This window comes from Phodopus roborovskii, unplaced genomic scaffold (assembly GCF_943737965.1).
Source record: "Phodopus roborovskii unplaced genomic scaffold, PHOROB, whole genome shotgun sequence".
NCBI lineage: Eukaryota > Metazoa > Chordata > Mammalia > Rodentia > Cricetidae > Phodopus > Phodopus roborovskii.
Genome location: NW_026126447.1, coordinates 31,702,926 through 31,728,966, shown reverse-complemented (window position 1 = coordinate 31,728,966; position 26,041 = coordinate 31,702,926). Strand labels below are relative to the sequence as shown.

The 26,041-nt window shown below is 36.6% G+C and overlaps 1 protein-coding gene across 1 annotated transcript in view; it reads right to left on the bottom strand.

The window, feature by feature from the left end:
- The window catches only part of Efcab7 (EF-hand calcium binding domain 7), a 37,308-nt gene that overhangs the window by 8,123 nt on the left and 3,144 nt on the right, over positions 1-26,041 (bottom strand). Inside the window, exons 3-10 of the mRNA XM_051188228.1 lie at positions 24,083-24,294; positions 23,036-23,122; positions 21,782-21,977; positions 21,236-21,354; positions 14,814-14,955; positions 10,737-10,846; positions 7,922-8,079; positions 6,682-6,815 (exon numbers count right to left, since the gene is read on the bottom strand). Of these exons, the coding sequence (XP_051044185.1) occupies positions 6,682-6,815; positions 7,922-8,079; positions 10,737-10,846; positions 14,814-14,955; positions 21,236-21,354; positions 21,782-21,977; positions 23,036-23,122; positions 24,083-24,294 (1,158 nt within the window). The remainder of the gene's footprint in view (positions 1-6,681; positions 6,816-7,921; positions 8,080-10,736; positions 10,847-14,813; positions 14,956-21,235; positions 21,355-21,781; positions 21,978-23,035; positions 23,123-24,082; positions 24,295-26,041) is intronic.

The following is a 26,041-nucleotide window of genomic DNA, read 5'->3' as shown; positions in this document are numbered from 1 at the left end:
TTTTAGATACAATTTAAGCATACAAACCAAGCTAGTGTGGTGAAACATGCCCATAATTCACGAATTTGGAGGATAGAGGCAGAAGAAGTGGGAGTTCAAGGCCACCCAGGGCTACAAGAGACCATGCCTTAACAGATGATAACAACAGCAAAAAAATCATGTCCTAGCTTATTTCCCTGTAACTGTTATAGACACCATGACCGAAAACAAGTTGGGGAGGAAAGGGTTTATTTCAGGTTATAGGTTACACTTCATCATAAAGGGAAGCCAGGGCAGGAGTTTGAGGCAGGAACCTAGAGACAGGTACTGCTGTTTACTAGCTTTCTTTCTGCTGCTGCTTATCCAGTTTCCCTATTTAGAACCCAGGACTACCTGCCCAGGAGTGGCACTACCCCCAGTGTGCTGGGCCTTCCTCCATCAATTAGTAACCAAGAAAATGTCCCACAGACATGCCCATAAGCCAGTGCAATAGAAGCAATTCCTGAGCTGAGCTTCCTTCCTCCCAGGTGTGTCAAGTTGACAACTAAGAAGAGCTAGGACAGCACACAAGACATGTCCTAAGGCAGAGAAAAATTTCTCAACAAATTATACTCTGTGAATGATATTGCTAGAAGAATAAAAATAGAAGCCGCTAGCTGGGAGGGAATACTTGCAAAAGATACATCTGATAAAAGATACATTCACAACACTTGGGAGGGCAGGGCCTGCACCTCACTGGGGTAACACAATAGAGCCAACACTGTTCGAGAATGTGTGGGTGAGCCAGCCCCAAAGTTGTAAGTGTGGGAGATCTGCCCCCACTACTTGTCTGTCATGCAGGGGTGTGGATGGGGGGAGGGCTGCCCCCATTTCTCCCCACCCCTTACTGCCTGTAACAGATGAGAGAGCTGGCCCTCCCCCTTACCAGCTGCAGCACTCAGGAAAGTGGCTCCTCACCTAGACAGCACAGCAGAGCTAGCCGGGTAGTTGGAGGTGAGGCTGACCCAGGCCAGAGGTTGTGATCAAAGAAGAGCTGACATGTGGCAACATGGCCAGAGAAGAGATGCCTTCTCCACTACTCCCACCCATCTGTCAATAGCTGAAACAGGTGGAGGATCTAGCCATGAGGTTGTAAGAGTGGGAGAGCTGTCCCTGCCCATCACCAGCTGCTGCACTCAGGAGAGTGGCCCTTGTACTTCTCAGGGATAACACAATAGAGCTGGCCCTGGTGGTGGAGGGTTAGGAGAGCAGACCAGGAAGATGTGAAAGCAGGATAACTGGCCCCACCCCTTGCTCATTGCTGCAAGAGGTGAATTAGCTGGGGCAGTGCTGGATAGAGAGTTCACCCTGGTGCTGAGGACATGGGAGAACTGGCAGGTGGACCAACCCTACACCAGGCCATATCCAGAACCAGGGTTATGACTTGGCCAGCCCCAACAACCACCCCATCTATGATCTGCTGGAGCACAAGAAGGAACCTGACCCACAGACCCAAAGCTACAGGATCTCCATGACACAGGGTAAAAACAGGATATCCAAGAAGAGGCCCAGCATTAATAGTGTAGTAGTAACCAGAGGCCTCGAACCAGACCCGTGAGTCTTTGCAATGAACACTTGCAAGTGGAGATACATGGACACAGGGGTTTACTGCATGACTCACTGTGTCACACTGCAGCGTCCATATTGAGATTTTTACCCCCCCCTTTTTCTTTTCACTTTCTTCTCTTAAATTTTATTGGGGAGGGGTGCAGGGACAGAGGGCAGATTCGAAAGGACAAGGAAATGAATGGAAATGCAAAAGACACATAGAATAAATAAAAAGAAAGAGAAAAAAGATACATATTTAAAACATAACAACCTCTTAGAACTCAGTCATTTTTTAAAAAGACTGTCATGCTTTATTGACCTTGGTCAAGCCTCTTAATCTCTTTCATTCTATGTCCTTATATGTAAAACCCGGGAATGTTGACACACTCCTGTAACCCCAGTACTATGAAGGCTGAGGCAGGAGGAGACTATAGCCCAAAGTCAGCCTGAGTACCACATAAAGTTTAAGGTAAGGCTTTGCTATGTAGGAAGACATTATCACAAAAACTAAGAGTTGGGTACCAACAGAGACATTGCCAAAGAAGTTACACTGAATGGGAGATTCACACAAAAATGCCAAATGTCAAATTTATACAAGAATGAAATCTAACTACATACCTATTTGAATGCCTAAAACCCCATAAAACCTCATAAAACAGCACTTCTTTCAAAGCTAACATTGCCTCAGCATACAGTCCAGGATTTCTCAAGCCGAAATGTAAACAAGTTGGGAGCTTGTTTGTATATAACCCTGCACACAAGTGTGTATAGCAGCTGTATTCACAATTGTCCAAAACTGAAAGTCATAAGATATTCTTCAACAGGGAAACAGAAAAATGCAAACTGTGACATGTGCACACAATAAAACACTATTCAGCAGTAAAGAAAAATGAACTATCAAACCATGAAAAGACATGAAGAAAACATATGCAATTCAGCTATACAATATTCTTTAAGAGGCAAAATTACACACAGTAAAAAGATCAGTTATTGCCCAAGGTTTGGGGAGATGAATACACAGGTGAACAGATGGGTGCAGGGGAGTTTTAGGGCACTGGAACAATTCTTTATGATACTGTGATAACTATATTTGTGAGATGAAACAGTTGTCAAAACCCATATAACTATACAGTGTAAGTGAACTTTATTAATAATAAATAATGTAGTAAGATGAACTCACAAATTATAATAAATGAACTACACTAACTGACATTGGTAATAATATGCAGATCTTGGAAATAAGATGAATCCGAGGAGTCTCCAGATCTTCCACTCATTTTTGTATAGATCTAAAACTGCTTTTAAAAAGCAAATCTATTAATAAACAAAATAAAAATAAAAGTGTTTTAAGTCCAAAAAAGGATGTTGAGATGATCTTATAGTTAAATAATATATTTTATCACCAATACGTATAAGTAAATATTGACTATGATGAAAAAGGTAAAGATTTAAGAACCTAAAAATTACGTACATCCTGCTGTATTATGACTGTCACTAAAGCAGATATGCCCCCCAAATAATTTCCATTGCAATAATTTTCAGAAACCTTTGATAGCAATAAGTTTGGAGTTCTGGAATCTGACTGTTTGGGTCTGGAGCCTAATTATGCAACTGTTATGCTTTATTGACCTTGGTCAAGCTTCTTGATCTCTTTCATTCTATGTCCTTATATGTAAAATGACAGCAATTCCGGGGCTACTTCAGAAAGCTAATATATAGATGCACTTAAATTAGCACCTGGTATATGGTGAGCTCTAAAAAAAGTTGATGTTAAATATCAACCCCACTAATTTAATTAAATAGAAACATTACTGACTAGTAATTTTTTTGCCATAAAAAATTTTAATTAGGAGCTAGGAAGATGGTCTAATAATAATAAACTGAGAAATGAAAAGCTGTGTCATTAAGGTACAATATAATTACATCTTATGATAAAGCTGTATTGTGTTATCAAACTTAATAGAAGTTTAATATTAAACAACAGCATATTTATAAAAGGAAATATGAGAAACCTTTATATTAGTATCCTATTTTTACCCTACTTGCTGTTTGGTTGCCTTGCTTACTTACTCTACAAACTTAACACCATCTTAAGAAACATACATTACTACTCCAATGATGGGTGTTCCTTCCTCTCCTGACTGCATTCTGGACTCTACACTTCCTGGTCTGTGGTATATAGCTGGCTATGTCTTTTAGGCTTTCCTTTTGACTTTTCAGCTTTTGGCTTAAACACACAAACCCTACACCCTACTCTAATCTCAGATGCTTTGTTAAGTGACAACTGACTCAACCTCATATCCAGTGATATTATGTTGTGGTGTCTTGGTTCTGTTATCTCTGTGGATAGAATTCCAAATGAAAACAAATTTTTTTTAAAAAATTAAATAATTTTTTTGTTAGTTTTTTTTGTCGCTGTTTCTTTTTCCTTTTCCTTTTTCTTTTTCTTTTTTCTTTTTTTTTTTTTTTTTGTTTTGTTTTGTTTGTTTGTTTGACAAGGTCTCTATATATAGCCTTTCTGTCCTGGAAGTCATTATGTAGACCAGGCTGGCCTCGAACTCACAGAGAGCCTCCTATCTCTGCCTCCCGAGTGCTGGGATTAAAGTGGGATTAAAGGCATATGCCAATAGGCCCAGCTAAGAATTCTTAACATGTATAAACATCTTTCTGGAAACCTCTTAGTTGTTTTTTGTTTGTTTGTTTGTTTTTAAGTGAAACTAATTATTAACTCTTTGTTGTTTTTTTTAGAACCAGTGTATGGCTTAGTGAAAAGTAGTTTCCTTTCTTTTAAAGGAGTTTGAATACAGCTACCCTGCATGGCTGGACAGAGTTTTGCCCAGAAGACATGGTTATTAAATGAAAATCTCAATGCCCAGTGTTAGACAATTCCTTATGAGTTATTGGTCAGGGAATTTCCAAGGGCCCCTAAAATAACATGGGCTATTGACATTTATGGTAGTTTGAATGAGAATGACCCCCAGAGGTTCATGTTTGAATATTTGGTCACCAATTGGTAGAACTATTAAGGAAGAATTAGGAAGTATGGCTTTGTTGGAGTAGCTATGTCATTGAGGGTTGGCTTTGTGATTTCAAAAGCCCATACCATCCCCAGCTCCCTATTCCCTGCCCCCTGCCTCATGCTTGTGGATTGAGATGTAAGTCCCAAGCTACTGCTATAGAGCCATGCCTACCTGCCTGCTGTCATGCTTACTGCCATGATGGCCATGGACTCTAACCTTCTGGAACCATGAGCCAAAAATTAAATGCTTTTTTGCCTTGGTCAAGGTATCTTACTACATCAATAGAAAAGTAACGAAGACACCATTGCCATTTGCTGTCTACCAAAACTAGATGGTAAGCGCTTATTTCTGAAGATACAACACATTTTGATTGCAGGACATAAAGAAATCAATTTGGAACTGACTTGGAAAATTGTTCCCTGCTGGCTAGTGATGGGGGAAGTCCCTCTGTATATATGTTTCTCTTATTGGTTGATGAATAAAGCATTGTCTGGCCAATGAGGCAGGAAGATAGATGGGACTAGGATGAGGAGAATTATGGGAAAGGTAGGTTGATTGAGCCTGCCAGAAAGAGTTGTGATGCTGCTGAAGGAGTAACAACATGGCCAGGGCCATGGGTAAGCCAAAGCCTTGTAGAAATACTTAGATTTCTTAGGCATGGGTTAATAACTAAGACAGAGATAGCCAATAAGAAGACCTAGTCATTGGCCAAGAGCTTTACAACTAATATAGCGTCTGTGTGTTTATTTGGAGCAAGGTGGTTGTGGGACCTGGAGGACAAGAACCTCCACAGCAGGCTAGCCTACATAGTGCCAGAAGGTACTATACAGGCTACTGGGGAAAAAAAAATCAATGGTCTTATCAAGTAGTGCCATTGCCAGGCAAGATATGTCACTGGTACAAAAGTGGCATGAATGTTATGGGAGTAACCAAATACTTTATGACCGGATTTGTGGCCTGCTCCACAGGAAGGAATTTACCCATTACTATAATCTTGTCAAAAGCCTTGGCTTGGAAGGTAAAGCCATAGAATCCAGCAAGGAATCTGTTTTGGTAAATGGGCATGTTGTTAAATGGCCTCCTGAATACTTGTATTTATACCCATATGTTACTGTTGTTCTTAACCTTGGCCAGAGAAGTTTATTCTATAATAGGAAGACTATACAGACTATATATACAGAGAGACTCATAACTGAGTAAAGTACTTAAGTGACCTCAGAGTACATCAGTGACTGTTGAGTACTCAGGGAACAACCCCACCCCATGGCCCAGGGAAAACGGTGGAAGAAGGGGCAGAAAGAGGGTAAGAACAAAGAGAGGGGGTGAATGCTGTCTTCTGGACACATGGCTCTTACACTCATGAATCCACTGAATCTCCTTACCTTTACAAGAGCAACCCAATAAGATTAGTAAATTAATACCCCAGCAGGCAATACTAAATGGACTCAGTGGGCAAAGAAGAGGAAGAAGGAAGAGGAAAAAGGGAGAGAAGTAGGAGGTAGAAAGGAATAGGTAGAAAAAGATAGGACATGAAGGTGGGAAGGAGACATGTTGGGAGTCTCTGGGGGTATAGATAGGATTGAGAAATGTTGTATTCAGGTATGAAATCGGCAAATAAATAATTTTAAAAGATTTTAAAAATATGTTTGCAAGCCCCCAAAAGCTGAAATAACCATGAAGTGATTAACATCTTTTAGCAAGTATAGCAACTATCACTATAAGGAAAATAAATGCTTATGTTAAAAAGGAGAGACTTACTTTTTTTTTAAGTTTATGTGTATGTGTGTATGTCTGCATGAGTTTATATACACAGATGCCTGTGAAGGCCAGGAAGGGGTACAGAATGCTGTGGAACTGGAGTTATGGGTGGCTTGGGAGCTCCTGATGTGAGTGCTGAGACCTAACCAGGGTCCTTGTCAAGAGCAATTATAACTACTCTGCCACCTCTCCAGTCCCATGCTATGGCTCCCCTTCCCCCAACTATCCTAAATGTTAAAATAACATCCCATGGAGAAGTCTGGTTTATTATTTATGAGAATTAAGGGATTCCATATATTTTTTCTATACATCCATTAGGAAAAAGAAAAGCACTTACCTCTGCAGACAGCCCAAGCATCCTCATCACACTTTTCACCACTTGTTCTCAACTCAAAAAAATTATATTCTTCAAGGCTAATGAGACCATTTCCATCTAAGTCAATTATCTCAAATATCTCTGATAAAGTTGACCTAAAGTTGTAAAAATAGAATTATTTATTATTTTTAAAACAAAAAGTCTGAAGATGGATATTTTAAAAATGTGTTTTGCCTGCATTTGTCTGTGCATCATGTGCATTCCTGGTGCCTGAAGAGGCCAGAAGAGGGTGCTGGATCCCCTGGGACTGAAGTTACAGAAGGGTGTGAACCACTATGTGGGTGGTAGGAATAGAACCCAGGTAGAAGAGCATCCAGTGTTCTTTATCACTGAGCAATCTCTCTAGTTCCTTAAGACAGTTTTTGAGACAAGTTTCAAAGGAAATAATATTAATAGCATTTAAGATTTTTTTCTGTGCTATATTATATCCACATACATTTTTATCTGTGTGTGGCCAAATCTCATTGTGAGTATCTAGGTCATAGGAGACCAACCTTAGATTTAGACTTCAGATGTTGACAGTTATTGAAATTAAGAGTGCATATATAACAGTACCTAACATTAAAGGCAATGTCTAGTGGAGAATTGCTGGTAGAGATGTACATGAAGTATGCCAAAGAGCACAGACCCTAGGAATTAATGACAATCCTATGCTTGTAAACACAAAATCACTCTTGGTTACTTAGTGAATTTAAAGTATATGTTATACACAACATACTTTTGGTATATGTATACACTGTGGAATAAGTAAATGAAGCTAAATAATACATCTATTATCTTACATATTTAGTTTTTATGGAGAGAACACTTAAGATCTACTCTTGTAGCAATTTTCAAATATATTTCTAGTAAATATAATAAATTGCTATTAGCTAGTGTAGTCACCATATTACATGATGGATAACTGAATTTATTCTTCCTGACTAATGGAAATGTTCTATCTTCTAAACAATATTTCCCTCAGTTTCCTCATACCACCAACCCCTGGTAATCACCATTCCGCTCTCTGCTTCTATAAATTTCACTCTTTAGATCCCACATATAAGTGAAATCATGAGGTACTGGCTTTTTGTGCCTCTTTTATGTTTTTAATGGCATTGCTCATCATGCTGTGGTAAGATACTGAGTTAAAGCAGGAAGATGGGGTGGGATCTGACCACAGAAAATGGGCAGAAACAGGTGACTGATAAACAAAACTTACCTAAACTCACTCGTAAGAAATAATTCCCCTGTTTCATCTCTAAATACAAGTTGGGCTTCTTCTGTTACTGATTTTATTTCTTTTTTTAGCCTACAGCCAGTTGTGGAAGGAATTAACCAATAAATTCCTGGTCCTAGTTCCCCAGTCCATCCAAATACCTTTTATCAAAAGAATTAAACAAAATCAACATCCAGAAGTCTTCATGAATTTAAATCTTTTTTCTGAAATGGAAACTTGAGACAACATTTGTTTCAAATCAACATTTATCAATTTAGTTATAGTTTATTAATCTTTCACTAGTTTTAAATTCTTTTTCTTAGGGTAGTCTTAGTACAAGACCACAGACTATGGTTCTTTATGTTTTCAAAAAGACCTAAAAGGAAAAGAAGAGAAAAAGCTACATATCATCTAAGTCATCCCCAAAGGCCTTCAAGAATGTTTGTGACACAAATGCCTTCAGCAGGAAGCAGGGAGTAATTTTAGGACTTTTTAATGCAAACACTGTGCTCCTTAAAGAAAAGTAGTAAATATCTCCTACTGCTATGATTGAAAAATGAACATTTGATTTATAAATAACATTTCAATGACATCAGAGAAAGTTAAATGTATTTTAAGTTCATCATTTACATGAATTAAACATATTTCTAAAAGCTGAATTATGTGGATTATAATGTTACCCTCCTTTCTGCTTGTGTTAATTTTTTATTTTTTGAGCCCGGAACCAATGCATTTTTTCAGACAGTCTCACTGTATAATTTATATTGGCCTTGAATGTGTTATGAAGCCCAGGTTGGTCTTGAATTTGTATACCTCCTGCTTCTGACTCCCCAGAACTTCAGTGCAGGGTAATCATACTCAATACAATACATCTTTGCATCTGTAAGTTTGGCTCTTTAAGTCTATCTTTTTCCTCTCTCCTCTCTCTCCCTCTCTCTCTCTCTGTGTTGTGTGCATGTGTGTAAGGTACTGATCTTTGTGGGAATATATATATATATTCATATTCATATATATATATATATATATATATATATTCTTTTAGGTAGATTGTTAAGATTACTAGGTGACATGGATGATAAAACAAGATGGTAGAGTCCTAGACAGACCTGATTATCTGAAACTGTTTCCTAACAAATGTTGGATATTTACAGTGAATATCAAGATGTGTATAGGAAAACATTTTATTTGCCTGTTCTACAGTGAAAGTAAATGGCATCTCTCTATGTACCTCCTAGGAGCTTTCTGGAGCCTAAACATTTCTTGTAAAAAAAAAAAAATAGCAAACAAACAACAAAAAAAAAAGGACCATCTTTTGACTATCCTAACTGTATATATCCAATCATTGCATATGATAGCTAAGTACAGTTACTTGTGCTACAGTACAGATCTTGTCTGTACCAAATTCCATCAGGTATTGTGTTCAAATAGTCTTGTCAAAACCTATTTTAGGTCATCCTGGAGGTTCATAAACCATAAGTTGGTCATCTGAGTTCTGAATTCTTTCTGCCTGATTATCTGTGGACCATAATCACCCTGAGGTTATCACCAAGCCATATTTTGGCAGAAGAAATAATTCAATGTAACTGAGGACCATTGAGGAGGCTAAACTGACGAATTCATGCTTTGGAAATGATAATTGTTTAGACTGACCATATGTAGGTTGACATATAGGAGTTAAAAAAAAATATCTTGCTACTTCCTAGTAGAAGTCATCCCATGAACTTCCTTTATTACCTACATATAACTGTAAAGTGCCACTATAGATAGCAACTGGGAAGTTCTTCATGGGTACCAAACTCTTCTTAAGGAAAATAATTGTGAAGCTAAAAACACTAGTAAAAATCCTTTGTAAATATGACACATTACAGATAAATAGAAGCCTATAAAGAGGTCCATAGAAACTCCATTTAAACACACTCTTGCTATGACTGACTGTTTTTACACATGCAATTTCATAAGAAAGTCATTTTATCCAAAACCAAATGGGAAAACCTATTGTTTCTGACACTGCTTTATCTTTAGCTTCACCTGGTAGTCAGCTCTGAAGAACAGCTTAGTAAAAATGTTAAGTTCTGCCATTTTCTGTGGTTCTAGCCAGTAACTACCCTTGTCTGTTAGGAAGCCTCCAATAAAGACTTCTATATAACATCCCATCAGGGAAATATTTGTCTGTCATTGAGCCAATATAAAGATTAAATATGATATTGCAGAATAGTATTATTTCTGTTGCTGTGTAGCAGACTGTATTTTGTAGTCCTCATAAAATAGTCACATGTATGTATCTGCTCACATATTTGGCCTCTGAGTAAATACATAATTAGAAAGGGCCAGAAGAACCTCAAAGGCAATGTATAAAAGCATTTAAAAGCATTTCTTTCCATCAAACTATTTCTGAACCCTACAATATGAGTCAAGCCTGAAGTCAGTAATTTGGGAGAGTTCCTGTTTTGTAGTCATAGTACAAGTAAAGACAGACATCAGAAGCAAATTTTCCTGTAGCTGCAGTCATGCATTTGGAGGGTGGGAAGAATCTAATGACATCACTCTCTTTATTAAGTACAACAACAAAAAATATTTTCATGTCATACATCAGGGCACTTAGCTATGGAGCCAAGGCTGTCAATCAATCACTAAAAAAGTCTCAATACAAAAAAAGTTCTTTATAGTTAATAAAACATATAAAATAGCATATTGATTAGGTACAACCTATACTGCCACTAGAACAGAGAACATTTGAGTTTAAAATACTAGTAAAAAGCTATTATTTTCCTCAACTTGGTTTCATATTACATTTTTAAACAATAAAAAATATGTATACTTCTCTATTTCGTAGTTCAGTAAAACACATGAGCTGTGGCTCTGCTTGATCCTCATTTTCTTTAAGAATATATAAGGCCGTATCAACCGATAACCAGGGAGAATGTTTTCCTAAAAACAAACAACAACACCATCATCACAACCCACCTCAGATCAAGCAATCACTGTATTCTCTTTTAAGTTCTTTACCCAGTAGATTTTTAGAAAGAAATACACATTCCATTTTTATATACAGCCATTAAGGTATCTATAATATGCCACTACAATATTTAATTTTATGAAAAAGTCTCTCTACACTCAGTTTCTAAAAGGTGTGAATTTTCTTGAAATCATCAAAAGCTATGTTTTGATGTCTGGACATGGGGCCGTGCTTTTGCCTAGCATGCATGAGCCCCTCGGCTCAATCCCCAGTGTGCTCATCTTAACCAAAGCCAAAGCTGAGGTGCAAGATAAACCAGTCAACACATAAGTGAGAGCAGAGCCTTTCAGGAAGCGATGGGCTCCAGCACTGACCCTCACTCCCCACGAGGTCACAGGATGGAGAAACCATCTACACTCTCAGACAGTCAGGGTATCTACATGCTTAGGTGGGTTAGGTCACAAACTGTCCCCACTAAATTCCTCTGCTGAGACAAAGCCCAAAGTATGCTGCTCTGCCAGTAAGAAAAAGCAGATGAACTACAAAGACTTATCAGAACAGAGGCCACGTCACAACTTAGAAGCCTGAAAGGCATTTTCCCAAGGTGAGATGGGATACTGCAAGCCCTGGCTTTTCAGTGTTAGCACACACAGGAGGAGTTATGTCAGGAAAGAAAGAAGGAAAGGAGAGGATTTTCCAACAAGCAATGAAAGGCATAAATCCAACATTCTCTGAGAACCCCAAAGAGGATTAATGACAAACAGTGCACCAGCCACAAAAACAGAATCAATAGCAAGACTCAGTTAAATATTCAAACTGCTTGGAAAAAAAAAATAACCAAAAAAAAAAAAAAAAAAAATAGCCTTCCCTCCCCAAACTTCATTTCTCTCGGCAAAAAAAGTTCATTGTAGGGGAAATCTCTAACCGTTTATATTCTTGTTTCTTTATGGTCTTCATTCATTCCCTACCAACTTCTCCTTGCTTACTCATTCCAGATAGGCTAGCTTCCATTCTAAGAGTGATTTATTGTATGTGTATGCATGTCCGATTATATGAGTTTATATGTACCACATGTGTGCCGGAGCCTCTAGAGGTCAGAAGATGGTATTGGATTTCCTGGAATTGAACTTATAGTTGTGAGCTACCACTTGGATGCTGGGAACTGAAGCCTGGTCCTCTGCACTAGCAGTAAGTGCTCGTAGCTACTAGGCCCTGTCTCTAGCCCCTCAGCTCCTATTCTGTGCCACCACACTCCACATCACAGCTCCTTCCTCAGCAAATCATCTGGGATGCCCTCCACCTCCATGGCTCTTCATTCACCCTTCCACAGTGACAACGCTTACTCCCCTGCCTCCTGTGAGAGGGCAGAAAACACGGCTGCCCTCTCTGGATTCATAGACCTTTACGAAACAGTTAGACAGCTTCTTCATCAAGAGGTGACGTTTATCTTGCAGTCCGACTGGTTAAGACTTTGTGACTTACATATAACAGAGTGTAACAGAGTTAGCATTTTGTGAGTTCTGAGACCACCGATCTCAGGAAATTTCCTGTGCTTCTGCTTTTTTCTTTCTTCTCAGGTTCTGGTTACATACTGTACATTCTGGCTTACTGGAAGATGGAAGATCATGTGGAGCAGTCAGGCTGTCCTAGATGGGATAAGCCACATAGGAGAACACAGCCAACACCGAAAAACCAGCTATCGGCAAACCTGTCACTGATCCTAAGAGTGTGAGTGAACCCTGCACAGAAAAGCCATGCCTGCTCAGACTAAAAGAGCCATCTAGAAGTCCAACAGATTCACAAATGGACATATTTGTAACTATTTTAAGTCACTGAAGTTTGGGGCATTTTGATTTATAGCAGTTGATAACTGACATACTTTTAAAAACTTCTTTGATAATGTCTTTGGTCATATATATTTCATTTCTCTTCATTTTTCCTTTTATTTGTTACATGCTCGCGCGTGCGTGCATGTGTGCGTGCGTGCGTGCGTGTGTGTGTGTGTGTGTGTGTGTGTGTGTGTATGAATAACTATTCTTCTCTAAAGAAAAACAATCACAAAGCTTGCAAGAAAATGGATGTGGATGGACTTTGAATATGTAAGGTCACACAATCTCAGAAAGAAAAAGAAAACCTGCATACCTCCCTCACATGCAGAATCCAGGCAATAATATCTATATCTACATATATCCATATGAAGCTATATAGATAGAGGCAAATGGACATGTAGATACAATACAACATGTAGAAAAGGAAAGGCTAAATGTTAAGGCTTAGGAAGAATTGAATGGCTATTCTAACTATATAGAGATTTGCAGAGTTGAATAGTCTTCAGGTCTGAGAAATATTTTTAGCTGAAATATTTTCGTATAACTAAGTTTAAAATGAAAAAAAAATGCTTACTTCTAGATAAAATTTTACACATAAGATACCCTAAAGACTCTACCATAAAACTCTTAGATTTGGTAAATACTATCAGCAAAGTGGAAATATACAAAATTAACACAATGTCCAATAACAGTAACAATCAAGAAAACAACCAATTCACAATAGCCTCAAAACAACAATAAACCCTTAAAGTACACTTGACTAAGGAGACAAATGACCCCTACAATGAAAACTTTATTTTTTAATTAACTTTATTATTTTAAAAAACATTCAAATAAATAAAAAACATCTTTATAACTTTAAAACAGAAGAAACTGCAGATGATACCACAAGAGGGAGAGAACTCTCACGGTTTTTGACTGGAAGAATTTATAATATTGTGAAAATGGGTATTGTACCAAAATCAGTCTACAGACTCAAGGCAATGCCCTCCAGACTTCCAATGTCATTCTTTACAAAAACAAAAACAAAAACAAAAACAAAAAAAAAAAAAAACCATAATCTGAAGACTCTTACAGAAGCATAAAACGCTGAATAGCCAAAATTATCCAGAGTAAAAGAATACTTCCAACAAGGATCCAGACAAAGTGAAACCCTTAGAAAATGCTGGTGGGAGATGTCAACCAGGCCAGACACCATGGGAATCAATAAGGAGGGTTTTTATAGGGCTATTTGTACATCAATATATATAAGTAGCACTACATAAGTGTTCAGTGACAGAGGAACAGATAAGAAAGTGTGGTATAAGCCCACATGCAAACACACAGATGGAAACTTTTTTAGTGTCAAGAATAGCCAACTTAGATTGTCTGCAGGAAGATCAATACAATGGGGATAACCACAAGTGAATTACCATTTATTTTCTCTCAACTGTAATTCCAAGATTTTAATAAAGATATATTGTTAATGTGTATGTGTGTGTGATAGAGAAAAAGATTTGGGGGAGATCATATGGCATAGTGCATGTGTGGAGGTTACAGGCAATTCTATAGAGTCATTTCTCTCTTTCCACCTTTACATGGGATCCAAGAATTGAATGCAGGTCATCGGGCTTCTGTGACAAAAGTTCTTTACATGCTGAGCCAACTTGCCAACACAGGTTCCCAGATACATAAGAACCTGTATGTATATATGACATACATGTAAAGGTCAAACTGCTTAAGTTAACAAAAGGGACTAGGGAGAAATGAGAGGAAAGGAGAATTTATTCCATGTATAGTATCTCTGCACCAATATGTAGTCATGTAATGAAACATCATATGTGAAGAATAAACACTATGAAACAATTTAAACTAAACAAAACCATACAGCCCTTGGGCAGCTTATTTTTCTTAACTAGGATTTGAAATACAAAGTATTTTCAGAGAGAATATAAGTTGGTATTTTAAAAATAAAAATAGCTGAGTAAAGAAGCCTTTACTTCCAGGTGCTTTGTGAGTTGCATAATGAGTTCCAGAACAGCCAGAGCTACATATAAACAAACAAACAAACAAAAAACAAGGGAATAAATAAATAAATGAACAAGCAAATAAATATAGGTTTTAAACTTGCCTTCAGTTTGACTCAGATTTAATGGCTTAATTGTTAGATAAAGCACAGATCTTTGAGGTATATGCATCTTGTACTGATGACTAATGACTTCACCATCTTCTTCTAAAAAGAAACAGCCTTTTGATTGTACACACTGCCAGTCCTGAAACGAAAGAAAACATTTTCAAACAATATTTATAGAAGTGAGGAGAAACTGAGAGATGACTCTAAAGAAATACCAAATATGCCTATTGCCATCCTGCGGAATACAAACATAGGAGAAGAAGTGCATGCAGAAAATAAATCAATCATAATTGTCAGGTGTGTGTGTGTGTGTGTGTGTGTGTGTGTGTGTGTGTGTGTGTATGTCTGTGTGTGTGTGAGAGAGAGGGTTAGGTTGAAAAGAAAATTATATGTGTGAAATTACTATAATCCCACTTCCAAAAGTAGTGCTTGAATACTGTAGTTGTTCTATAAATTATGTCTGATTGATGGAAGGTAATGTTATAAACTGGATGGGTGTCAAAAATCTTTTTTATTTTATAATTTTAAAAGGATTCACTTTTTCTTAAATATGTGTGTTATGTGGGTTAATGCAAATGAGTACGGTGCCTGTGAAGAGAAAAAGAGGGTATCAGATGCCCAGGAGCTGGAGTTGCTAGCAGTTGTGAAGTCAGGCATGAGGTTTTGTACTTGTGGTATTGTGTCACTGTTTACAATTTGAAGGGGATGGGAGAATTTTAGATTTTGGATTTTTACATCAAGGAAGTTGATTCATTTTAGAGACAAAGAGGGTCTAAAGGCAATCTAGGATATCCATTTTGGTAGATAAGAAAGGTCTGAAAAACAACTTGGCAAGCATGATATCACATTTATCAGCGACTTCAGAAGCCTTTCTCTACATCTACAGTTGTATTTTGAGTTCTGCTCTACTTTGCATTTAAATATCTGCCATGACTACTGGGCATGATGGCTTTGCTTATAATTGCAGCACTTGGGAGGCAGAAACACCAAGTTTGAGGCCGCTTTGGGAAACACAGAATTCCAGGCCAGCCACGGCTACACGGTAAGACCCTTTCTCAAAAATAAAACACACCACCACCAACAACAACAACAACAAAAAACTACCATCATTTTTTAAAGTGAGCTTTAAATGAAGCTTCATGTTTATATTATAAATTGATAATATATAATATAAAACATATAGTAAATGATACAATGACAGAGCATTACCATTCTGAATTTCTTACACACTTAAGGGTTAGAACAAACTCAAGTGTTTCACTTAAGTGCAGCAGCTCTCCCTATTTTTGGAGTTGGTTCCCTCCTTCCACTAGGATCTAGGGATTGAACTCAAGTTGTTAAGCTTTTGACTGCTAAGCCTTCTCATCACCCTAAAGTAAATTACTTTCCTTAAATGCAGAATTGTTCAGAATATTAGTAACAAATGTGATTTGTGACATTTGGGAAACTAAAGAATTGTCCATGGCAGATAGTTCTTCTGGAGGCAGTGCCAAGGGCTGATAGAAAATGGCTTTAAAAATCTAGTTGAGAAGGTTAACATTTTTATTAGAGATCTTTCTCACTTTCCAGTTCTGGAAAAACCTGCTTTAATAAAAAAGAATTTGTAAGTATTTATGGAAGACTGCCAAACTCCATACTGTAATATTACACTCAGGTTAATAGGACTGGAAATAGCAGGGAATAGTAGGGCAAGTGCCACCAAAGAACATCAGTGAAGTGCTGTGAACAGTAAATAACAGTCTTAGGAAACCTTGGAGCAATACTGTTTAAAAGGAGACAGTGGTTTCTTAAGATACACAAACTTATTAAACACTTATTAACTTGAAACTTTATTTAAAACAAGACTCTATATCACTAAGGTTTTCATCATTTTGGGGGGGAAGGGGGTAATAGATCCAGACTAACACACTATGAATCAATGAATCCAGACTAATATGCTATGAATTAAAAGTGAAAAAATACTGAGAAACTGCATGATTGTTCAAACAAATGAATTTGAATGGAATACAGACCAGGTTGACAGCTTGAGTTTTATGATAAAATGGAAGTACACTGCATTTTTAAGTCTTTTTAGACTTTATATATATATATATATATATATGTCTAATATATATTTTTTGACAATTAAAACAGGTTGTAATTCTTAGAGCGGGCATGAGGTGGTGCTAGATTCTACCAATTCAAGTATATTCCTATAAATCCAAATAACTTAGTTCACTGGTGATACACAGTTTACTTATTTCATTCATAAGAAATAAGGAAACAGTAAAGGCACAAACTATAAATTTTAAAGTAGAAAAAAGTGACCAAAGCAAACATATCAGTGAAGTTGCATCTTTCCTGGGTCCCTCTGGCATACACTTGTCCTTACATATAATTCTACATTATTAGCAATCTAGCTGAGCAAGAGTTAGCAAGTGGACCTGCCACAGATGACAGCATGGTAGCTTGTCATCTTCATCATTCTTTACCAAGAAGTCTATGTCATTCTTCTAGGAAGCTATTTGCTTTCATTGTTTGAAGAAGTAGGCAAGGTGCATTATTACTTTTTTGTTACTAAAGAATACTTAAAAATAAAAGGTTAAGTAGATGATTTATGAAGGAAAACTGATATATACTGTCTTTTAAGTGATAAGTTAAATTGATTAACATTTTGAAAAAGAATTATAATTGGTGCTTTAACAAAACAAGACTGAACCATTTTCAATTTGTATTTTATATTTGTATATATAACTGTATTATGTATTTGTACTGTTTTGCAGAGAAACTTGTGTATAATATATTATATGATTTACATGTGCATGTCTTATGCACACATATAGCTTGATACTGTATATGTATACTAAATATGTGCTCTATGGTATGTGTCATATACATATTATATAAAACACATTTAGAAGACATTTAGGCAAGTCCCAGTTAGGAGTATGAATACAGGCGGGTTACAGCTCTGGAGCTTACCACTGATGACTTGTAGCCTACTCTAATTTCAGTAGTGACTGGCTCTATAGCAAGGAAGTTAAAGCTATTCTTCTCTCAAGGGAAAATTCTTGACATTTCTTGAATATTACATAAACTAACTAGATAGAAAGCAAGATTAAAAAGAGAATAGTAATACAGTGTCAAAGTATGACCAATAGAAAGTCATATATGTACAGTCACTGGAACATTCTTATTTTCCTCCTGTAACACAAGTCTTTTATAAAAGTGTGGAAACAGATATAAAATCCGGCTGCTGAGCATGGTGCCTGTACTCCAGCTACTCTAGGAGGCTAAAAGAAAATGACTGCTGGAGCCTGCGAGCTAGAGTCCAGCCTGGACAAACACAGCAAGGCCATGTCTAAAAGTGAATAAAAGCATAGACGAAAGGAAGAACGGGAGGAAGGGAGAGATGGCAGGCAGATGGGCAGACAGGGCAGGGGCAGCTCTGGCTAATATGCTTGCCCCGTGGCAACAATTTCACGTTTCTGATGCTGCTCACTTTTCATACAACCCACTAATCTCTGTTCCAGGCAAACTAAGGTGCCAATTGTCTTAAAGCAAGAAGATTAATTTAGCTGTCTCATTAGTAATTCATTCTGTATTTTTATAGCCAAGTACTAGAATGGCTCTAAAACTTCACAAGTGTATATGATATCTTCAAAAATGAAATTGCTTCAAAGTAAAACACCAACAATAAGAACTGATCCTTGCTGAGTAACAGAGAGCCTCAGATTAAAACTCGGGGGGCAGGAGGATCAAGAGTTCAATATCATCCCTGATTACACTGTAAATCTGCATCCAGCCTCAGGCAGGCTCTCAAAAGTCAAAATAACAGCAATTTTGGCTTACTTCGTCTAAGAAATACCAGGTAGCAAACAAAGAAGGCTAAGAAACGCAAGGCAAACATTTCCAAAAGAAATGAATATTGATATTAAAATTATGGGATTAAAAAGTTGACAACGGAAGGCTCTCAAGATGGCTCAGCAGGAAAAGGAACTTTCCACTAGCCTCATGCGCTCAGTTTAGTCCCTGGAATCCACATGGTGGAAAGAGGGAACCACTCCTAACAGTTGTCTTTTGACCCCCACATGCACTCTGGTGCACACACACACACACACACACACACACACACACACACACACACACAATAAATAAATGTGAACAATTTTTTTTAAGTTGACAATATACCAACCTCTTTTAGTAATTAAATCGTTAGTACTTTTAAAATCTAATTTTCAGTCATCACCAATACTCCTTCTTGATGTCTAAATGAAAAATGTAAGTGGACTCTTTTTTATAGCCACTATGACCTTCAGACTAATCCTGGGATTGTCTATTAGACCCTCCTGTTCCTAGTATACTCAAGAACTGCCATAAGTCAAGCTAGCATCACTACAAACACACACAACTCAGCCTCTTGGGTAAGTCCTTTCTCCCATCTCCATTCAAAATCCAATACTAGAATAACTGTCCTTAGATGAGACTTTCATTTCATTTTCATATAAAGAGCTACAGTCTTGTCTCAGTTCTGTAATGCTCTTTTTTTTTTTTTTTTTTATAAGTGACTATGTCCTTAGTGCTGTGCTAAATGCTTTGAAAAAGATTTAGGCTATGTGAGGGTAGCGAACGCCTTTAATCCCAGTATTCAGGAGGTAGAGACAGGTGGATTTCTGAGTTCGAGGTCAGCCTGATCTACAGAGTGAGCTCCAGAACAGTCAGAGCTACACAGAGAAATGCTGTCTTGAAAAACAAACAACAAAAAGAGGGAAACAATCAAAATAAACAAAAAGAGATTTAGATCTTTTAAAATACATTAAATAAAATTATTTTCAATACACAGTTAAGGAAAATCATACTCAAAAGAGAGGTTGTTAAACTTGCCCAGTTTATACAATCATTAAGGGAATAGCTAGAATTCACTCTCAGGTGTATTTTTCTGAGTTCTTTATCAATTCCAAAACTCTTTTCGCAGAGTGTCCAATCAATAAAGTTTATTTATTTATTTTCCTTTTTTTTACTTAAATCAGAAACAATCTTATTTTATATATCAATCCCAATCCCCTCTCCCATCCTCCCATGCCCCCAATAAAAATTTATTATAACAACAAAATACTATGCTATGCTACCTTGGCATATGACAGCCAATAATCAAATGGAAATTTCTTCAATTCAAGATCCTTATTTTACACTAAGCGGAACAATTGACACATTACATGATTAGAAATTATTTGCTGGACAGAACTAAAGGAATTGTATTAATGGCACGGTAGGAAAATCATATGATTTAGTACAATCTATAAATATTTATATCTCTACATGATAACTAAAATTAGTTTAAACACTTTTGACTTAGGTAAATCATAATTAACCAGGCTAGTACCTTAACAGTTAACTTAATTAAAAAGTGCAAAAAGCTTCTATTGGAGAAAAAATAATATTGTTGGAACACAAAATATGTGTGAACAAACTGGACATGCACACCAAATTGCTTAGGGTGTGTACATTCCTGAACAGTCAGAGCAAAATTCCTTAGAGATGATGTTTTAAAATTTTAATATAGAACAAATGTCACTGTCTAGCAATTTGAAGATATAAGGGACTTCAGAGTTCAATAACAAATACAGAGTTGTTATTTGAAACAAGAATGCAGCTCTGGAGGACAATCAGTTCAGTTCTCTAGCAGCGGTTATAGTGTGTGGTCATAACCATTTTCCCCCTTTTACAGAGGTCTCCAGGTGCACATTTTTAATGTATCCTAGCAGTTTCCAGTTAATGTTTTATATTTCTGTAGCTATTATTTTCTGCTGAAAGAAAACTAGTAAAAGTTGAGTCTAAAAAGGGAAAACAAAGGAAGAAGATCAATATTAACACTCAACAAATATTGACTTAGCAAAGTGACTTTGTGGTCTTTCTCTCATAGGAATTGATGTTGAATGAATGATTTATTTACACAACACCTCAGGAAAGTACCTGTCAAACAACAAAATCTTATTTGCCAAGGTATTTAGATAATCAATCTATTCATCAAGTTCAAAAATTGAAGAGTCACCATTTCCAAACTAAAGACCTTATACATAATAATACTTGTGCTCATTCTTTTTACTTTAAAATATCATAGCCAAGGTCAGCAAGATAGCTCAGCAGACAAAGGTGTCACAGCCAAAGCACACAACTCAAATTCCATCCTGGACCCCACCCAGCGAAAGGAAAGAGCCGACTCGCACACATTGCCTTCTGACTTCCACATGTGTACCATGGTAAGCCCATGCTGCCCCTACCCCACGTAAATAAACAAAATCTAATTTACTAATTCTATGGAAAAACCCAGATTAGTCACAAACTCCATTGGTTCCCTGTAAACATTCAATAATTTGTAATAATCTTAAAGTCAAATACTTCTCAGAAAAAGTTGTAACTGTTCATTTAAAGTACTGTACCTTTAGGTTTGGCTCTGTTAACTTTGAGTCTCTGTTCCTATTAGCACTCATGGTAATTGTGAAGGAAACAGATGTTTTGAACTTTCCAGTTGCTGACAGTAAGGAATGGCTTGAGTCACCTGTAAAAAGTAACAGTTATTTGGTCTTACATATTAAAAGCCGTCAGCAGCAGTTAATTTCTAAACAGTGACATACAGTCTATTGCATTAATTTCACTCTCTTCATTTTTCCTATTGAAATTTCCTATTGACCAAGCCTTAATGGTTTTGATTTATGTGCTACTAATATAGGATTCTTGACTTCAATATGTCATCTTTTAGTCTGAAATTTTAGTTTTAATAAAATATAATGAACATAGCCAAGTGAAGTTTCATAATAAAATTTTACTTCAGTAGATTTTTACTGCTAAGAACGTCTAGAAACAGTAACTAATAGTTGGATTCTCATTTACCTTATTATTGATAACTGGAGATGAAGGGAAATTTTTGTTTGAATTATGATCTATCACTTCTGATTGAGAAATTTTTTAGTATTGAAAGCAAATACCTTTACTTGAGACTGTTTCCTGGTCATTTTTCCTAATGATTCTAGGTGACGGTTTTGGCACTGGAGATGGGTCTCTTTCAGGGGACCCTTCAATGTGGCTTCCAAACTGTTGACGCCTCAGTTTACTGTCAGCTTCCAGTCTTTCTAGTGTAGTCTTGAGACATTGCTCACTGGTTGTCATATATAATTTACAAAACTAGAAGAAACAGGAAAAAGTCAGCTGGTGGGGAAAATGTTCAGTCCTACACCTGGGAGGTGAGGGAGGCAAATACACATTAGTAGGCAAGGAGGAGGCTGGGCAAGAAAACGAGTTTCTTATTTTACTTGTTGTTCGTGTTATTTTCCCTCAACCAGACTGCCCAGCCCCAAGTGACCTAGTGAAATGTAGCCATCAATCAGTGAGGTCACACTCTAAGTGAAAATGAATGGTACAAAGGGAGAGGTGATTTATTTATTTTTTTTAACAAGACACATAGACTTGCATTTGTTCTAAATAATTTTTATGACTGTTCCACCCTAGAAAAGATTCATTTCTAAAGGGAGCCTCTATGCTTGTTTGTATACCTGTATGTGCACATATATATTTTTTAACTTGGTTATATAGGTTGAGTGGCTCTTATTCAAAATGTTTTGACCAAAAGTATTCTGGGTGACTTCAGAGTTTGGAGCATTTGCAGATACACAATAGGATATATTGTGGTATCTAACTCTAATTGAAAAATCCACTTACATTTCATGAACTGCTCTCACAAATAGCCCAGAGGAAGTTTTATGCAATACATTTAGTAGGCCTTCAAATGAGCTTACACATGGAATTTAGCTTCAGATTTTGGAGCATATCATATTTTGAATGTTCAGATTAGGGAGGCTTTCCCTACACTATTTTTAATATAATCACCCCATGATTATGATTGTAAGACTAAAGAGGATAAATTAAAAGTACACTGGGTATACAGAATAACACTATGCCCTTGCCAAGATGAAAGAGAAAAACAAACCCGTATTCAGAGGCTGGAGTTGTTTCTTGGTAGTGTGTAGCACATATGAAGCCTTGGGTTCAATACAATAATAACAGACATACTTATCTGATACGGTCTATTGTGATATGGTCACAATGTATGCCTATATCAAAAGCATCTTTGTATACAGTATCAATGTTTATAATCTTGTCAGTTATACCTTAGAAGCACTGGGGAAAATGAAAAGTGATTTCCTACCCAACATACAAATATGTATCAATAAGGGCTTATCTACCTTAATGTAGTCAAACTTTCCATTAGCATTTACATCAGCCAAGTTTATTACAGCATTTACTTCTTCCTGAGTCATCTTCTCACCTCTCTAGAAATAAAACAAGACATATTTTTTAAACAACGTAATTAATGCTTTGTTATTTACAGTGATGGTAGAAATGCATTTTTTGTTTTTTATTTTTTTTTTAGTCCATTTCGCTATATAGAACTGGCTGACCTGGAATTTACTGTGTGGTCCAGGTTGGCCTGAAACTTACAGAGATCTGCCTGCCTCTGCCTCCCAAGTACTGGTATTAAAGATGTAGGTGGGCTACAGAGCCCCATTGAAAATATATTTTTATCTCTACACATAAGTTTCATTACAACTCAGAATGAGAATATTAAGCAACAATGAGAGTATATTAAATAAAATTTCATAAAATTACTGAATTTTGTGTAAATATGCTTAATTTCAGTTTCAAGAATTTTTACAATTATGTTACATTGTTACAAAAAATTTAACAATTTATGTTACAGAGTCAATAACAATGGTTACTGAAGTTAGAGTAATAATATCTTCTCAAAATGTTCAAGAAACAAAGTGAGTGTAGCATAGTGGTGGCATGCCTATAATCCCAGCACTCAGAGGCAGAGGCAGAGGCAGGTGGATTCCTGAGTTCAAGGCTAGCCTGGTCTATAAAGCGAGTTCCAGGACATCTAGGGCTACACAGAGAGACCCTTCTAGAAAAACAAAAAGAACAAAGAAGCAAAATGACTTCTAATCACAGATGTGCTTCTTTTCCTTTTACTAAACACATGAAAATCATGGGGTTTGGGAGTTCTGAGCAGAAAAGAATTACATAGGGGTAACGGAGACTGAAGAACAGGTTCAACATCATGCTTTCTCTGCTATTTATAAAGCCCTTTCCATAGGAAAGGATTGTAAATTATAAATACTGTAAGCTATTCATTTCATATGTTGGGAGAATACTTACTTAATGTGGATCTTGGTAGCCAAAGCTGGACTCCAGTTGCTTTATGCACAGTATAAAACTCTCACAGGTCTTACCTTCGTTAGATATTTATGAAGGTCAGAGTGTAGAATACAGCCATCATCATTTACATCTAATTGTTTAAATGATTTTAGCAATTCTGATTTTGAAGTAGGTTTTTCCTTGCTTAAAATTATGCAAAAATCATCAAAATTCAGTTTGGCAGTTTGAGGAGTCCAATACTTATTAATGGTCTTTTGGGATGGATTTCTTCCCGCATGCTGAAGAGCTGCACAATTGAAAAAAAAAAAGTATATTATTATAACATTTGGATTTGATATTTGAGTATTCTTTTTCTTTAATCCCTATATATTGGTAAGCAAATCCAATTATCTGTCACTGCATCGCCATTGGTACTGACTATACAATTACATCAATGTGTGTTTCTCTAGATAGTTCTATCCATGTATGTATGCCTCATTACTCAAAGCAAAAAGTATATATTTTGACCATCTAGAGAGACTTAGCATATAAGTGGCAGAACTGATGTTTTTCTTTCTATCTGTTTGGTTTTCAACCTACTTAACTGTCACTATGTGGTTTACTTAAAAACTTTATTTTTTGAGGTAGGTTCTCACTCTGTAGCCCAGTCTACCCTGGAACTCATTTTGTAGATCTTGTTTGGTCTTCAACTTGATGTGATCTTCCCTCCTACACCTCCAAAGAGCTGGGATTACCAGCTGGTTTATTGAACTTTTAGAGAAAACAAGGTTGATTGATGTTTTGTTGTTGTTGTTGTTGTTGCTGTTTGGTTGGTTTTTGTTTGTTTGTTTGATTTTTTTGTTTTTGTTTTTTTTTTTTTTTTTGAGAATACACAAAGAACATAAATGACTACTTTTTCAGGTTGACAGATATTCCAGTAAATGGAAGAAATCATTTGTTTGAGAACTTTAATGTCAACAAGGTGTAGTATCTATAACGTTCACTAGAGGTAGGTAGTAGGGGCTCCAGAATATCAAACATGTTCCAAATGCCAACTATATGGACAAAAGCATCCATTTACAGAGCTAGTGAGATGGTTTCAGTAGGTGAAGGCATTTGCCACCAAGCCTGACAACCTCAGTTCTATCCCCGGGGATGTGATGAAGATTAGTAAATACAAAACAATTACAACAAATATCTACTAGGAAAGAGAAACTAGATCAACATAGTAAATTTAAATATTTGAATCAATTATAGGGCACTTGCTGCATATAATCATACAAAGGGTAACTTGGTTTTTTGAAGACACAAGCTTTTTGGATCCAAAGTTGCTCTGTGATATAAGTGTATATTCTACATCTTTTAAATGTTTACATCGTCTTTCCTAACTGCAGATGTTTCAAGGTTGACATCTATATATTGATCTTTTGCTTCTGGTGTACTGAAGCTTGGCCATGTATCTAATACCTGTGGTCCTTCTGTGTAGACTCTGAAAGGAAATGTCAGACCATATGTTATGTGATAAGGGCAGATGCACATGAAAATGAGTAGTAAGAAACAGATGTCACTGACGTACTTATTCCTTTATAAAAACTATCTTTAGCCCTACAGTGCTACAAAGAATATTCCACCGTAAACCAAAACCATATGTATGTAACACTGGAGGTGCAAAAACTGCTAAATTTTCTATGAAGATAATTTTACAGGGCTGACAGTATTTCATTAATACATATTAATTAACAGTTCAACAACTATACCAGAAGCTAGTTAAACTTTCAAGTTAGCAAATTCACTGCCTCTATTTTCTTTCTTTCTTTTTTTCTTTTTATTTATTTATTTGTTTGTTTGTTTATTTGTTTATTTATTTTGCAGGGAAGGAGATTCAAGACAGGGTTTCTCTGTGTAACAGTCCTGGCTGTCCTGGAACTGGCTTTGTAGATCAGGCTGGCTTCGAACTCACAGAGTGAGACATGCACCACCATGACCAGCCACTGTTTCTATTTTCAAAAGAAAAAGAAGAAGAAGAAGAAGAAGAAGAAGAAGAAGAAGAAGAA